Below are 18536 nucleotides of genomic sequence, written 5' to 3' on the forward strand. Positions count from 1 at the left end.
ATTCAATTTTAAAACAGCACCATCCGACAAGATAATTGCGTGTGAAACAAAAAGAAAAATAAGTCAAAAGAGATCAAAATGCGTCAGACTGTGGTGAAAAATATTTTTTTTCCGTCGAAACGCACTATGAACACAAATATAACCCTGAGAATTTATTTTGCAGTTGATATATAGTATAAAGATACGAAAACAATTCTGAGTTTTCTTTATCGCTTAAAAAGATCTTCTTATAATTTCAACCATCATATCAAATTTTTAAAATGGATAAAAAATGAAAATCCTACGTCCAAGGTGGTTAATCTAAAAAATAAATTTCACTTGGCATTATATAAAAAAGAGACCACTGCAGAGATGAAAAGTGATAAAAAATTAAATGAAAGCCGTATAATCGACGAGAACAGAACAAATAATGATAAAGTTACCGCGGGATAATAAAACTTTTCCCAAAATCAATTATTTACTCTAAAGCTTCCAGTCTCTCTTTGACATGCACTGTCATCAAAATTATTGTGAAATTTGTTTCAAACAATACGCATTTTCTGAGAGAATGCCTCAATTTTTTAAAAATCATTTCATACTCTTTTTGTGAGGACAGCAGAGTCATTAGAACACAATCAGAGCTATATACTGAATCGCTAAAGTATTGATTAACGTTTCATACAGATGGTCTTAGCACTGTACGGAAATCGAATCTGATTACTGATTTGAGCACTAAGTTAAGCGTTCTCGGAATAGTGACTTTGCGTTCTATACTTTAGGCACGCCAGTTTGGAGAGAATTATTCAAGACAATCTCATTTGATAAACATAAAAGGAGAAATAAATAAATTCAACGCTTTTCAATTGCGTAAGAGATCGTTCCAGATCTTGAAATACAGTAAGAGATCTCGAAATCAAGTCACAACATCGATATCAACTTAGCAGAACAGTTCCAGCAAAATAAAAAGTAAAATAATACAAAGCTACTCAATAGCAAATTTTCTTGTAGCTTTAATGTTCAGTAACGCGTGACATTAAAGATTCAGTCACATGAAATCAGAATAACGACAGGAATGTCCTTTAACACGAAGTCTTTAGAAGTTTCGCAGTAAATTTGACGTTGGCTCTTGAACTGTGCAAATTTGCAAGTTTTTCCAACACTTTCAATTCGAACTTCGACCACGCTGCATTCCTCGCTCCACAGCAAAATCTCAACTAATTCAAACGAGACGATATTGCCCAACTTGATCCGCTTCATAACGTGAACCGCTTTATTTTTGCAACACCATATCAGAAAATAGTCATGCGGTGGATAAATAGAATAGACGTAGTCAACTTCTGGCAATTTATACAAATTAAAAGCCAAAACACTTTGTTCGTTAGTTTCCAAATTACAAAGAACCAAATCACCGTTATCCAATTGAAAGTATGCATCACTGTCAAACCAGCAATGTTTGAAAAATGGCTTTGGTTTCGCACGACAGGTAATTTTCGGAAAACAATCTTTGTCAAAAGTGATTTGACCATTGTCGAAAGAAGCAGCGGCACGCTTACAAACAGATATGTTTTGCTCTTCAAAGTAGGGAAACAACTTCTCATCGAGTATTTGTCCTAAAACAACTTCAACTGAGTCAAAGATTTCTGAAAATTCAACCCTACAAAATTAGTGAAGAATTCTGATTGCACCCCATAATTTTGTATGTATGTATGTGTGTGCTTCAAACATCGCCTAAAACACTCGTTTCCCATATCTCGGCGAGTAAACGTTAATTAATTATCTGAAGTTGTTACAGCAAAATTGAAACACAATCTGCTATCTTTAAGGAACAAAATGACTAAATATCATATTCAAATTCTTCTCAAGTGCTTGTCAGACTCACTGGACTAGGTGTAAAATAATTCTTCAATTTACAAAAAAAAATGTCCTAAAGCCGACATCAAATTTCGGAAAGTATCCATTAAAAAACCCATAAAAGGCGTTCTATTCGCTACCATTTTTCCTATTTTCAAAACCTGAAATGAAAACGGCATCAAAACTTCCTGCTCAAATTCCTATCTGTAAAGATTTTAAAAAAATCCCATGTGCAGTTAATAACAGAAAAATTTTACAGTGCATTCAGAACTTTTCCAGATTATACATTTTATTGAAAGTATAATTTACAGCGCATTCAGAACTTTTCAATATTATACATTTTATTAAAAGTATAATGTTAAAGGTTCGCACTAAGGAAAATTATACGTATCTCAATCCACGTGCTGATTTACACCAATCAGGATTTCATGCAAGCTGTTACAACAAAATCTTCGTTGGAGCAATGCAGGCAAGCTTTCAAAAATGGTAGAACGAAAAAAATCTTATGGTACGAGTCAGTAGAGGCCTTGAACAAAAAATCAGCTCTTTTTCTAAGACCACACAAGGGGGTGGCATTAGAACTTGCGATAAACTGTGTAAACGTTTCAAAAGTTCTGAGAGACCTCAGCTACAAAAACTTAGCTAAATAGCAGAAACTACAATCCTCAAAAAGATCTCAATTGAGAGCATAATAGATTGCCTCACCAGAGCAGATGACATGCAATATAACTTTGCACTAGTAAATGAAGGAGTCATTGAAAAAGTGTTTGTTACAATAATTCTAAAAACGCATCCGAAGGAATACGAAAAATTCACGATACTCGCAAAGACGAAAAACTTGTCCAAAAATTAAACGAGACCTGATAAACATCGACAATAAAAACGTAAAATAAAAAAATCTTCAAAAAACGGCAATTTTTTACTGCCAGATAAGGGACATCGTAAAAGAATGTAGGCTTAAGAGAACATTTCAGGATCGAATCGAAGCTTCCCCATGGAATTGCTTTGAAAGTAGTGAGCAACGACATATAGCCAAGTTTTGTAGAAAGCAACAAACACCTGCCAAAGAGTTTGTAAGCCATAGCAGCAGAACCACTCAGAGTAATTATATTCGAGAAACTTCTATTTTCTCGAATATAATTACTCTCTGCTTTGGTTGTAATGTTCAATTGGTCGGCTGTTCCAGGCAAGGAACTTTTTAATCAGTTCTTTATTCACTTCTCAGGATTGAAATTCAGAACGTTACCTAATTTAGCCCGATTTCCAAATTTTGCTTGAATTTTTGACTTCTCAAAGCTAATTCATTCTTTGCTCATTCTTCTTTAGTGATTACAAGCAACAAGAAAAATCTAAATTAAACCAAATCAGTATCGAAACAAAGTAAGAAAACGAAAAATAAAAATAGGATAAACTCATAGAGATTAGTTTTAGATGCCCAGTATTTAAACTTTCTTCTAATTGTTCCGATTCCACTTGTGGGGGGAGCAACTATATACTCAAATGGGTTTTTTTGTTCAGTCAATTTTGGCCGATCGATATATTCATCGCACAGAAAAGTGAGTGGTATCAATAAAAAGCTGTTCCAGCGTAGAATTCAAAAATAAACAGATTTTTTTTATTTTCGTTTTTTTCGAGGAGTTATCGGGGATTTAAATTTTGTGTCAACCCGGGATATTTGTTCACTTTTAGTGGGATTTTTCTTCAAATTAAGATATTTTCTATAAAAATAGTATTTCAAACTTAAATATCTTGCCAAAAAATGAACCAATTTTGTGTTCCTAATAGGCTAAAGGCGATAAAAAAAGATTAGTTCTTGTCTCATAGGGAGCTTCAGTATCAAAAAATTCGAAATCTATCTGAGAGCTCATTTTTTTTATAAAACTTTTCTACTTTTTTTGTTTTTTTAAGTCGCCTAGAGACAAGTCACTTTTCATATCGAGGTTTCATTAATGACAAACATCCTTTACAGTCAAATGAAGCCCAGTGAACAAAAAAATCGTTTTAAAGGAACTGCTCATGTTTTTTTTTTAAATTGGACTCTTGAGTTTTCGTAATTTTAAATGAAATTTTGAATTTCTTTTTGAGGTTTTACTAATTTTTGGAGTCTTATGGCATGGAATCATTGACTAACAGTGCAATATATTCCGTAATAAGATTTAAGTGAGCATATCTAGTGCTTTGAGTGGACAGCTAATGGCTGTTAAGACTTTAAAAATAATTTTTCGAAAATTCTTTCGAACATTAACCAATCATAAACTTATTATCGTGAACTGCAGGTCAGTCTCTGTGATGACAGCAACCTCTTCCATCCTACTGCAACCCAATTTGATCTAGCTGGCAGTTTTATCTTCTAACTTTTAGTAATAGGACTTCAATGACACAAGTTTTCAAAAAGTTTTACAATTTTTTTTGGATATTTCCGTAATATTGGTTACTTTGGAAATCTTATCCAATTATCCTAAAATTGACATCTCCTATTGGCTTCCAGAAAACGTTCAGTGAATCACAGATGAATTTTTCAGGGAAAAATTATGGTTTCAAATGGCTTCGACCTTTTCTTCTCGCACTTCTCTTATGAATTTTTGCTTTTTAATTGATTTTGTTGTTGTTTTCATAGTCATAAGACTTGTTCTGATGTCTTATCGATCAACTATGCATGACAAACATCCCCATACTCCTATTGAAACATAATTGAGCCTATTTATTGATTTCCGTTAAAATTAACTGAATTTAATGGCTGTTGAGAATTTAAAATTAATTTTTTTTGAACATTAACCAATCTTTTCGTGAACCGTTAGTCAGTCTCAGTATTGACAGAACCCAGTTGCTTTCTACTGAAACTAAAATAAATTTCGTTGGCGGCTTTATCTTCTAACTATTGATTATATGACTTCAGTAACAAAAGAATTCAAATTTTAAAAAATGGATATTTTCGTATTATTGGTTACTTTTGAACTCTTATCACATTATCCAAATGTTATAGACATCATCCAAATATCAATCTAATCCCATTGGCTTTGGAAAAGACATTCAGTGGATCACAGATAAAATTTTCAGAGAAAAGCGAATGGTTTGAATGTTTCCGAAATTTTCTTCTCACACTTTTCTACTGAATTTTGGTTTTCGCATGTTCTTGTTGTTGTTTTCATAGTCTTAAGACTTATTGTGATCCCTTATTGATTATCTATGCATGGCAAACATCTTTTTCCTGCCATCGTGTTTTTTCGGAGCGTATTTATTGACCTCCGTTAAAAGCCTTTGAGTTTAATGGCTGTTAAGACTTTAAAAAAAAGTTTTTCGAAAATTTTTCGAACATTGACCGATCTAAACTTTTTTTCGTGGACTGTTAGTCAGTCATAGTACTTAAGGGATCCGTTTTTCTCTAAAGTAGCCAAAAAAAATCTGGTTAGCGGTTTTATCTTCTACCAATTAGTTTTAAAACTTCAATTTTAGTTAAATCTGGTTATCATATTTTTTTTAAAATTTTTTGGGTACTTTTTCTTATTTTTGGATCCTTTTGAAATCTTACCGCATTATCCTAATACTGATAGTTCCCATTCGATTAGGGAAAACGTTCAACGGATCATATATAAAGTTTTTCAGAGAAGAACTTACGATTTAAAGTGCTTCGACACTTTCTTCTGCCACTTTTCTACTGAATTTTTGGTTGTTGCCTTTCTTTGTTGTTGTTTTCATCTTCAATAACTTGTTGTAAGGTCTTATTACCAAAAAATGAATGGCAAACAAACTTGTTGTCCCATGGAGGCATAATTCAGTGTATTTAGTGGATTCCGTTGAAAGCTAATGAAAGCTAATGAAATGGCGTCAATACTACGCGTTTTCTCAAAAATTTCGTTGTTCAATTGTAATTGTTCATAATGATTATTTGAAACTATATAAACAAAAAAGAGGAATTCCTTGCGGTTAAAAAAATTAATTGAGCATAGAAAAGTTTTTAGTGAAAAGTTCATTTTTTAATGCCTTCCACACTTTTCTCGCTCAATTTTTTTCACTGAAATAGCTGTTTTTGCTTGTTTTTGTTGTTTAGGAAGCCGTAAATTGCTGACAAGTCTGTTAGGCTTGTAATTCAGGATTAAAATAATGATGTTACCCGAATCAGTCAGTCAGTTTATAACCCTTAGTCTTAAAGTTTATGATATACATTTTCAAACATTTTTCAAACTTTTCAGTTTTTGTTGTTCTTTTCGTCAAATTGAAACTTATTTTCATCAGTGAGAGGTCACAAGCAATTTCTTGTATTCCAAATTATAACATATCTAGCGATAATATTTGTCACCGATGCTTTATTTGTTGGACAGTATGCGTTTTTAAAAACGTTTTTTGAGTGGTAATTTTTTGCGCTTCTTTTTCTCTTCTTTCAGAACAATCGCTTAGTAAAAGATCCCAATGGTTTACAAATATGGCCCAAATAACCTTATTTAATCTCTCAGCATAATTCTTGCAGCTGAATTAGTAGAAAGAAGAATTGAATTAAAAATACATAATAATCAGATAATAGCTAATGATTTTAATGGTAGCAATAGTTCGTGTTTTCGCAAATCGTTTTTAATTTTTTAGGTTTTTCTTTAGTTCGCTTCTCAGATTAAACTACCAAAAGACAAGAACTTTTGTTTTTGTAGTAACTTTTTAGTAATTTATCAAGGATTACTTAGTTAAAAGCTAATGATTTTTAAGACTTGAAATTTCTTGGTTTAAAAAATGTTGATTAATTTTTGAATTTCGCCTCATTGATCGTTCTCTTTGTTGACTTGTCACATTGCCTCATTAAAAAAACGTTCCGTCCACTGTATAGTTAGAAGAAATTAAATTTGAGTAGTTAAGGTTTTATCTGACTGCATTTTGACGTTGTTACTATGTGCTTTTAAATTTAGATATTCAGTTTTTGCCGTGAAGTTTTAGTTTTTGCTAAATTTTTTGGTTGTTTTTTTTGTCTCGAAGTCTCTTTACGGTCAGATCTCATTGGCGCTGTAATAAGGCCTGGCATTATGTAATTCAATTAGTAGATAGGTTGTGTAACGATTGTTTAAAACTCAAACTTCTATTTTTGTTATTTCTTAATTTGGTTGACAATTAAGTCAAAAATGTAGATGAACTCGGTTAGGAACATCATGTGCAAACGCACATTAACGAGCCGCCTTGTTAGTTTTAGATACCAGATACCAATCCCTCAATGCTCTCCTTAGGATTTAATAATATGTTTAATTTTAACATTCAATCAAAATATCACGCCTTTTTTTTAAAACAATTACCCCTATCTGTTCTTGTTTCCGTTCAAATCGGGGTTATTGGAATTTTCCAGCAATCTGCCAGGTTCCAACTTCTGGAAACGATTTTGCAAAAAGATAGTCATTTCACCAAATCCTAACGGTGTCTCAAACCGTATAGAATGATATCAGTAATAAATTTCAAAAACTTCCACAAAAATTTTCTTCGACAAATTTTGTTTTTCAAATTTTTGATATAAAAAAAGTAGAGATTCTGAGTTTTGCTTTTCCTTATAACAGCAAAAGATATCGGTCACAAGCATAATTGGCTCAACTAAAAACGTAGGGCTGCTATTAGGTTCCTAATGTCCATTACCATACCCAGAAGGAACTTTCGACCGATTGTGGCGCCCAAAAAATTGTTCAAATTAGCCCACAAAATTGTTCAAGATTCGATACAATAACATACCATTGTTTGAGTCCAAGTAAACATATTTTTGTTTCCGGGAAGCACCATCGAAACCACTAGCAGTGAAGTAGAACACTTTATGCGAATAGGGCTGAACCGATGTCGAAGGCATCTCGCACTTTCTTAATTCCACTTTCACACGTTTCTTTTTGATTAGATAATTGCTGCTTTTGTCCACACTCCAAGACTTTAAATAAAGCCCTGCATCGTCAGTACCTTCATTAATTTCAAACAAAAACCCACCAAAAATTGAAGAACCAAGCCAGAAAGTCTTCACCTGACGTTTGGCAATAATAGATCCCGGAACAACTAAGCTAGATTCGCAGCTCTTGCGAACCAAACACTCTTTAACTCGTGACAAGTAAATTTCTCGCATAAACTTTTCAGCGGTACATTTGACAAATTCGTCTGTATTCAAGGGAATAAAGTCATGATTAACATACTTTTTTTGTTCGTTCAACATTCTGTCAGTTTTTTGGGTTAAACTTGCGTTCTCTGATTTCGACCGAACAAACGCTTCAACCATTCTGCCATCCGATTGCCGTAGATAACTCAAACACTCGTTTTGAGAAGCGTCCGAGGTAGTAATTAGTTCCTCAATGTCGTTCACTTTACTCTTAACAGAATGTTTTTCGTGTTCTAGTTCTATTCTGTTTACTAATGACTGCTTCAGTTTTCCTAATAACTCATCAACAAATTGCGTTTCGACTTTCAGTTGCATTTCATTTTCAGAGCAAGCCTGAGTGATTTCGTCTTTAACAACATTCAATTTCTTTGTATTCGTCTCAACCACACCCAAATGCAAAAAGATATCTTTTCTAGCTGCACCCGCACTCTCTGTTACCATGACAACAGAGTGGGATTTGTGATACATCAAACAGTAAGAACAAATAGCCACGTTACAAAGTTCACAAAACCATAAAGAAATCAATTTGTGATTACTGCAAATAGCAGGTTCATAGCCTCTGTAGTCAACAACATTGTGCTTTTTTCGAACGTGACTTGCAACACATACGTCACAGTAAGTAGCAACTTCGCTGTCTCCACCCTCGCTCTCGTTAGGACAATTGTTGCATCGATAATAAGCTGTACTGTCTTCGTTTTCCATACCACACGCTGAACAAGCAACAACTTCAGTTTCATCGGTCCCAGGGTTCACATCGGATCTTGGACAGTAGATCGATAAAAAAGAGAACGATTCGAAAAAAGTAAGCAGCTGAATTTATATGTAATGAAAGGCACAAGCAAGTTAGCAACCTCCAATTTTCCGACAAAACCTCAATTTTGAACCTGATAGTTTTCGATTTATGAAATCAAATCTTATACCACTGATACTCTGCAATATTTGTCTTTCCGGTATAAGAAATTGAGAAACACTCACTGCCAAAATTAAAAGCTCAGATTGCAAGATTGCATTATGAACTCTGTTTTCGAAGAGCATTTTTGAACCATATTGATTACCATTTTTTTCCGACTCGAAGAGTAATGGTGATCTATTTTTTTAATCGGTGACTTCTAATTTTAGAGGATGTGCATTGGAGGAAATCAAACGCCACAAGTATTTAAGTCAATCTGCTGAACAAAAGTCAGAAAGAGCAGTTTCGTTCAAGCATCATTCTGAGAGAAAAAAGTAGGCGTGAAAGAACTTTGCGCTAAGCGAGCGGTGTTTTGATCAAGCTAAGGGAGCGGTGCGACTTTTTCGAAGCGGTCTTTTTAGTTTTAATCTTTTTCAGCCATACGTCTTTGTCTCAATTATCTAAGTTAGCAATAGTAGTAAGGAATCATTTTTGAGAATCTGAGGCAAATATTAGACTTCAAGATGCAATTTTGAGCTAATTTGACCATTTTATCCTGTTGGACGCTTTTTTAACAGTTTTTGTAATCTCCTTCAATTTTTATAACATTTGGGAAAATTTTTTGGTTTACTTTTGTTGTACTTGTATTTTTGGTGATCTTTCGATTTCGGTGAAATTAATTTTAAAATACAGTTAAGGTAAATGGAGAAAATTTATTTTAAGAGTTTTTTGGCTAAATCTTCCACTTTTCACATAAAATAAAACACATGCTTAATCAGCTATTTGAGGTTTAGCATCTCTCTGAAAAGAATTGGGTGTGTTATTGACCGAGCGGAAGAATTTTCAAAGTGCACTTTCAGAACATGTGTTGTGAAATATCGCGTTAGCATTTTGTATGGATTTCTGAACTTTTACTGTTCACTTTCCCTCTCTTCGGTTTTTTTCATGTATACCATTTCTTTTGCTTTTCTATCAGTTGTACTTGATTATTGAATTTCTAGACGATCTTCTGCCGATAGTTGTTTTGGAGAATCAACTTGCGACGACAGCTTTTCAGATATTTTATCGGTTTTATCATATTTGGCTTCTATCAAAGAAATTTCTGTTAAATTTCAAAATGAATAGTGTGATAAAGCATGACGTTAATTATGTGCAGTGAATAGTTCGTCCAAGCCTATGAGAATATCCGCTTCAAGTCGGTTCCACATGTTAATGAGTCAAAAGAAAATACATAGTTTCTTGATCCAAGTTCGCAAAAAAATTCTGCGACGGCTGTAAGCTGAGTCCGACGTGCAGACGTTGAAATCAATAAGAATAAATCCAACAACATTCACAACGCAAATATTTACTTGAAATGACAAATGCAGGATACGATGTTGAACAATTGTCACGCGAAGTTCAACTTGAAGGTGCCTACGGAAGTTCAGTACAACTAAATCTTGATTTTCTATGTGAGTAGGCACATCAATTTTTCTAATTGATAAATCTGAAACTTTGATCATTGCTTCGATTGATACAAAAAAAAATCGAGGTCAATAAAAAAACTTGAATAAATTGCGACTTCGTTGCAACTTTCCTTTCTTACAGTGAAGCTTGGATGGATGTCAACAACCTTTCGGGTTATCTGTTAATTTCCCATTGATTATCATCTTAATTTCAAAAAAGGAAAACCAACTATTCAAGGGGAGCAATGGCAAAATTATTTCCAATATTAGATTAAAAAATGGTGTAAACTCCACATATTTCATTCAGTTTGATTTGATTGCTTCTCATAACTTCATTTCATTTCAAAATATTTGATAAAAAAATAACGAAACTTCACGCATCATTTGCGATTCTCAGTCACCAAGAAAAGATCTTGCATGAAACAATTACTCAATTTTTATCCTTTGACTTGCCTTTTTATGGAAAGCTCACAAAAAAACATTTTGATGCCAAAGCACTAGGATGGCAGACAAATTAGAGAAAACTTTGTAATTTTGAAGTTAACAACAATATTTAACAACATATTCAGTTGTTTAAAATGTGAAACATTGAGTTTGTCAAGAACATTCATACTATATAGATTATTTACAACAAACATAATATTCCATTTAAAATGTGACAAAAAATGGAGGCAAAGATAGTTAAAAAAAACAAATGATAAACTTGAGTAAACCCTCTCGATGAAACATATCAATAAATGTAAGAAAGATTTGTTCAATCTTAGATAAAAATTCTAAAAATCAGCAGCAAATGTCCTATGTTCGCACCAAACCCATTCAACGTGCAAAGCACCAAAAACTCATGTATGTGTTTCCCAACAAAAAGAGACGAAATAAAAAAGCAAAGGTCAAAATACGGAAAACATATTCGGCAAAAGTCGCATATAGCTAAACAAGGATGCTCGTTAATGTGCGTTCGCACATGATGTTCCGACCCGAGCTCATGTACACTTTTTGAATTAATTGTCAACCAAATCAAGACATAATAAAAATGGATGTTTGAGTATAAAAAACGTTTATATACCTAACTACTTATTGGATAACGTAATAACATGCCTCATTACAGCGCTGACGAGATCTTTTATTGAAAAAAACAACGAAAAAAAAACAACAAAAGAAGCAAAAACAAAATATTCACGGCAAAAACTAAGTATCTTAATTTGAACGCACCTAGTTACAAAGCCAAAATGCAATCGTATAAAATCTTAACAGCACAATATTATTTTATCCATACTATTCAGCAGATGTCAATTTTCCTTAATGAGACTAGGTAACAAAGTCGACAAAAGGAAATAATAAGGCGAAATTGAAAAATCAATCAACTTTTTTTTAAACCAAATAATTTCTAAAGTCTTAAAAAATCATTAGCTTTTAACAAAATAATTCTTAATAGTATTACTAAACATTCTTTTTGAAACAAATAGGACCTGTAGTTGGCTAGATTAAGCCATAGGAACGGACTAAAGAAGTAGAAAAACTCAAAAAATTAAACAATTTGCGATAACACAAATTACTGAAGCCATTAAAATCATTAGCTATTATCTAAATACAATGTATTCCTCATTCCATTTTCATTCATACTAAAGCAAAAAAAAAATTATACTGAAAGAATAAATGAGTGCATTGGATCTGTTATTAAGCGAATGTGGTAAAAGAAGAGAAAAAGAAACACAAGTACACCACTGAAACTGTTATTTAAACGCATATTGTCCATAAACAAAACATCAGTTACGACATGATATCACAGGACATTTAATTTTTTTGAACAAAAAAATTAAGTTAGACCTCTCAATGATGAGAATAAGCTACAAATTGTAGAAAACAAAAACTGAAAAAATCAAAAAATCATTGAAAATGTATAATATCCTCAACTTTGAGACTATTGGCTATAAAAAGACTGCTTGAGGTAACATCAATACTTGAGAACTCAATTACAAGCTTATGAGACGGATCAGCATTTTACGCCTACCTAAAGATTAAAAAATGAAAAAAAAAACCGCTAAATCAAAAAAAAAGAGCGAGAAAAGTGTCCAAGCCATTAAATAATTACCTTTCGGTAATAAATTTTCTATCATCCATTAATTTTTTAACATGAGATTCTTTTTCTCAATATGACTTCAAAATATCAATAAATATGAACAAATACACTAAAACCACGAAATTTCTGAGAAAACCGGTAATACCAACGCCATTAAACTCAACTGCTTTCAGCGAAAGGCAATAAAAGCGCTCGATGAGAGCATAAGAGTTACGCCTCGATGTGACGACTAAAAATGTTTGCCATTGACAAGTCATCGATAAGACATTACAATAAGTCATTGACTAAGAAAGCAACAACAAATACAGGTAAAAATCAAAAATTCATTAGAAAAGTGCGAGAAGAAAGTGTCGAAGCTACTTAAACCATAAGCTTTTCTTTGAAAACTTTATCTATGATCAATTGAACGTCTTTTCTAAGCCAATTGGAATTAAAACAAAGTATAATGTGATGAGATTTCAGAAGAACCACAAACATCCGAAAATTTTCCAAATAACCAAAAAATTTACGAAAACTCGCGCAACGATTTTATCAAACCAATAGTTAGAAGATAAAGCCGCAAATAAGATTTTTATTGTTGAAGTAGGAAAAAAGATCCGTAATTTACTGAGGCGTTCGTACAGTTCACGAAGATAAGTTTACGATTGGTTAATATTCAAAAAAAATTTTCGGAAAGTTATTTTGGAAGTCTTAACAGCCATTAAATTCAATAGCTTTCAACAGAAGTCAACAAATACGCTCAGTCATGACTCGATAGAAGGAAAAAGATATTTGTCATGCATGGGTAATCAATAAGATGTCACAATAAGTCTTTTGACTATGAAACAAAAACAAATACAGAAACCAATAAATCATTAGAAAAGTGCGAGAAAAGATTGTCGCAGCCATTTAAACAATATCCTTTTATCTGAAATTTTTACCTATGCTCCATTTAACGTCTTCTCAAAACCAATGGGAGCTATCAATATTAGGACAATGTGATAAGATTTCAACAGGAACCAAAAATAAAAATATCCAAAACAATTAAATTTTTTGAAATCTTGTGGCAACGAAGCCATAAAACCAGGAGTTAGAAAAAAAGGTAGCCAAAATAAATTATTTTGCTGTTCTGTGGAAAAAAAGGAAGGGGTTCTCTTTATTACTGAGAATTTCTTACAAATCATGAAAATAAGTGTAAAATTGGCTAATGGTCAAAAATTTATTTTGAAAAATTATTTTTAAAGTCTTAACAGACAGTAAGTTCAATAGCCTTCAAGAGAAGTCAACAAATGGCTCGACCATGGCTCGATAGAAATACAAAGATGTTTGTCATGCATGGGTAATCAGTAAGATATCACAAAAAGTTTTATAACTATGAAAACAACAACAAATACAGGCAAAAACCAAAAAATCAGTAGAAAAGTGCGAGAAGAAAATGTCGAAGCCATTTAAACCATAAACTTTTCTCTGAAAACTTTATCTATGATTAATTGAACGTTTTCCCTACACCCAATGGGAGCTATCCAAATTAGAATAATGTGATAAAATTTCAAAAGAAAAATGCAAAAATATCCAAAAATTTTAAAACTGTTTTTGAAATCTTGTGGGATCTGAGTCGTAAAACCAATAGTTAGAAAATAAAACCGCTAAACAGATAAATTTTGTTTACAGTAGAAAAGATCCTGTCAGTAGTGAGACTGACTTACAATTTACAAAAATAAGTTTATGATTGGTTAATGTTAAATTGGAAAAAAAATCTTAAAAAAAATATCTAGGTAATCTTAAAAAATATGAAGTTTTCTTAAAAAAAAGCTCGCAGATAGAAGTCAAATTTTTTAAAGTAAACTTCCCTATGAGACCAGAACTAGTCTTTTTACTACCTTTTGTGTATTAGGAATATGATTCCTTTTGTGGCGTGGAATGCAATTTTGAATGAAACATTTTTAAAGAAACGATCATAATTTGAAGAAAAATTACACTTAAAGTGAACGAAATCATGCCAAATATCCCGTGTTCACACAAAACTTCAATCCTCGATAACTCGAAAAGAACAAAATTCAAAAACATCTTTCTAATTTTGAATTCTACGCTGGAACAGGTTTTTAATGATACCACTCATATTTCTCTACGACGAATATATCGATCGGCCAAAATTGACTGAATAAAAAAACCCGTTTGAGTATATAGTTCCTCCCTCCCACAAGTGGGGTCGGAACAAAAATCAAGTGTCATGCAATGATATACAGATAGCAACATATACCCAATTTCATTAAGTGAACAACGAAAATAAAATATCACGTTTGTCTCAATCGAATTACAAATTCACAAAATCGAATTAATTTTCCCACTATAGCTGTCTTTCGCTGATCTTGAAATGATTTAGAATAAGCTAGAGTAACCGTATCATTATGTCTTCCATTTCGAGAGTAAGAATAAATCTTTTATGGTAACAAAAAAAACATACGACTAAAATAAACGCCCTTGCCAATGAGCGTACAAATAGCTTCTGAAGAACAATATGAACAGGTGAACTATACTTTTTAGATTTTCGCACCGTGACAAAGGGTAAATCGAGTAAGCATCTGACGAGGATACGGAAAAAAAACAGAAGTAGAGCCGAATAGCAACAGCTTCGCAGCAAAATAAATAAAAAACCCTGATTTCAAAAACTGAAGAATATCGCAAAATACCTACTCTAAGCTTGCTGTTTTACTGCTAAACAAATTAAGATAGTTTAATCAGTAATTATAGATCAAACAAAACCTAGTCCGAGACGAAAAGAGATTTACTCCGATCAAGAATATGTTAAGTTCGTAAACTTTAATTCCAATTAGAACTGATATATAAGAGAGAGACCTCTTTTACGTTCGATAATTGAAATTTTACAGAGCAGCTATGACCTCTAGTAACAAATTGACTATCAGGTTGAAAATTTGTATACTTTTCAAGATAGCGCTAATGACCTATTCTGCCCTAAGATCAACTAACATTGCTGCCAAAAACACATATGTACCCCCTTATGTAAACAATCACTAGGCTGAAAAAGTTTGACCTGCAATCAGCCTAAATTGCAGGTCGAACTTAAATGAATTTAGGGGTCTTACCCAATATAGCCCAGCTTAGTGGTCATAAAATCTATAGCCCCCAATCATAGTAATTATAACATAATGGCGGGGGCTATTAATTTCGGTGGGGGGGGGGGGGGGGGGGGGGCTATAAAGTGAAATGTCCAAATTTATATAGGCAAAAAACACTCCTCAGTACTCATCAGGCAATTCCGGTTAGCCGAAAAATAGCTTAATGAGCGAGTGTACTTGTTGAAGCAGTCCTATTCACTTTCTGTCCCTAACTAAAGCCCAATTTCATTCACTATTTTCTTCAATCTACTGACCCATCCTCGTTCACACTCCCGATCTCGTCCATTTGATAACCTTCAAAACACAACAGAGATATCTGAAATTACAAAAAAAATTACATCTCAAACTCGCCGGAACTGGACCTTGATACTTCTTGTATGCCATTTCGGATATTTTCTACAACTCCTCCTTTCCCCTCTTTAGTACCTGACAGACAATCCCGCAATTACTGTGCTAAAGTTTACAATAACATTACTAGGCCAACAAAACAGCATTAATATCAGTTTAAGCGCGATAGCTGTTTCTATTGATTTCGAACTTGTTCTCTCGAAGAGTTGGCTTTAAACCAAATAAGTAGATTTAACTGATTGCGATTATCGTTTCTCAGTTGAGAGAAGTTATTCACATTGTGCTCCAAACAGAATAACTATGCTGAACGCAGAGACATAGTGTATGAAAACGTTGGATTGCATTTTCACATATTAAAAACATTAACCCACTAATGTCGGAAGAATTGCTCTCCAACGACAGGCGGGTATAAAAACATTTCACAACGCCGGGATTCGAACCCCTGATCTCCCGATCCATAACCAGATGCACTGACCACTCGGCTTTCTCACCCTTACTTTTGCTGTGCTGTAACCGACTTTATATTAGCAGCAAGCTTTACTTCGGAGTGAGAGCAATAGAGATCACTCAAAAATGAAGTACGAAAGCGTGAAAAGTAACTTGAGAAGTCAAAGAATGTTTCAGAAGAAAAGCGCAAAATGGTCAAGCAAAAATTATGGATAAGACCAACACGTTTACCATACTTGCTACGAACTTCGTTCAAGAGCAATTAAAGAACAACACTGAATTCCTAACCATATCAAAAAGTATATAACTGTTGTTATTCCGGCAGTGTAAATATTTACAAATTACTTATTACTTTAGCTTTACAACCAAATAGTTAAAAACATCAATTTTGTCGAATATTAAACAAAAAAAACGCGTTAGGTTTTTAAAGTTTTTATACGTCTACCCAACAGCAGTAAGTCCAATTCATATTTCCAAATTTAAAGTCACGCCATGTTGAACAAGTAGCCTTCCACAAACAAGGGTTCAAGTTTAAGCGCGATAGATGTTTCCATTGATTTCGAACTTGTTCTCTCGAAGAGTTGGCTTTGAACCAAATAAGTATATTTAATTGATTGCAATTATAGTTTCCCAGTTAAGAGAAGTTATTCACATTGTGCACAAAAAACGCGTTAGGTTTTTAAGTTTTTGTACGTCAACCCAACAGCAGTAAGTCTAATTCATATTTCCCAATTTAAAGTCACGCCATGTTGAACAAGTAGCCTTCCACAAACAAGGGTTCAATTTAAAAACGGAGGAAAAAAATTATAAGTAGCTTGGGGATTTTTTAGTCTAATTTCATTTTCACTTGGCAGTTCATTCCAACCTAGTATCAGCTATCTCACATATGAGTTCTGCACTTTGTTAGAAAGAAATTTTAGGTTCCAGAACAATTTTTTGTCCTCTTAGACTCATGAAGACTCCAAGCGACTAATGTAGATCCAGTTTATAGAGTAAGAGCAGGTCCTAACTGTTTTGTTTGTTTCCAAAAAATGTAAACTTTTTCGCAAGATTTTTACGGGGAGTATAATTCGACAGCCTTTGATATAAGGAAAAGCTTCAGATTTCTGTCTAACGTAAGTTGCCCGTAAAGCCCGAATTAGTTTTTCCAATGATACAATTCAATTCTGCTCAGTTGCGTGAATGGCAACAGCCAAGTAGTACAAAATGCTTAGTAGCAGTGAATTTCAGACGATTCTCACACGTTCTTGTTAAAATAGATTTTCTAATAGAATAAATGTTTCTAATCTTTGGACCATTTTTCATAGGACATGCTATAACTTCCCCCTTGAAACGGTAAATTGCTGTCTATACAAACCCGTAAATATTTTACAGGTTTCTCATCTATTGGAATTGAATTTATAATTATGTGTTCTTTAAAGTCTTTTCATTTGCTTTTACCAAATATCAGTAATTCAGTTTTTGAGGTATTTGCTGTGAGTTGGTGTTCATGAAAACGTTGAATTAGTTTGTTGGCGTTTTGTTCTAACTTGGCCTTATTTTGTAAAAGGAGGCATAAAAAATTAACAGAAACAGTATCGTCAGCATATAGTATAAGTTCAGTCAACTCTGGTTGCCCTATCAGTAACGTAAAAAAAGAGCGGGAAAACTACTGATCGTTATGCTACACCTCTGTGAAACGTTATTTCGTCTGATATGCAGTCCTGTGGGATAACATAATGGCGACGGTTCGTAAGGAAACTTCTAATTAGACTATTTGGGCTTTCATCAAAACCTAAGTTGTCCTACTTGATATCCAAAATTTCATAATTGATTGAATCAAAAGCATTTGATAGGTCAAGAAAAGCTGCTATGACAAAATTGTTTACGTCAGTTTTGTTTTTGATGAATTCTCTGCATAATAGAGAATCGACTGTTAGATTTGTTGTCATGACGGTACTGACAAATTTGACGACTCAAGATGGTTTCAATAACCTTAGAAAGGCAAGGGGAGTGGGAATTGAGCGATAGTTGTTAGGTTCCTCAGGGTCAACTTTCCTGTACAGTGGACTAACATGGGCTTCATTAAGTTAATTGGGACAGCAAGATACTCTGCTGAAATAGTTCACAAGAAAATTTATTTAGGGAACAATTACAGAACTTGAGTCTTTATTAGCCCATGAAGGAATGTGTAATAGTTCGATTAGTTCAATTCTCCTCAGTTCCCCAATTTGATTTTTCCGCCGCCAAATGACATCTTAAATTTTTCGTTTAGAACAGCACGCGTTGTGTACCTGTAGTTGAA

General features: G+C 33.2%; 1 protein-coding gene across 1 annotated transcript; it reads right to left on the bottom strand.

Moving 5' to 3' along the window:
* Positions 1-807: 807 nt before the first annotated feature.
* Positions 808-15769, bottom strand: LOC142339768 (uncharacterized). The gene is made up of 3 exons (XM_075390029.1): positions 15712-15769; positions 7525-8690; positions 808-1589 (listed from the first exon to the last, which is right to left on the bottom strand). The coding sequence occupies exons 1-3, from the start codon at positions 15741-15743 to the stop codon at positions 1021-1023; spliced, it is 1767 nt and encodes a 588-aa protein (XP_075246144.1). The 5' UTR covers positions 15744-15769; the 3' UTR covers positions 808-1020.
* Positions 15770-18536: the final 2767 nt, after the last annotated feature.

This window comes from Convolutriloba macropyga, chromosome 5 (assembly GCF_964194025.1).
Source record: "Convolutriloba macropyga chromosome 5, txConMacr16.3, whole genome shotgun sequence".
NCBI lineage: Eukaryota > Metazoa > Xenacoelomorpha > Acoela > Convolutidae > Convolutriloba > Convolutriloba macropyga.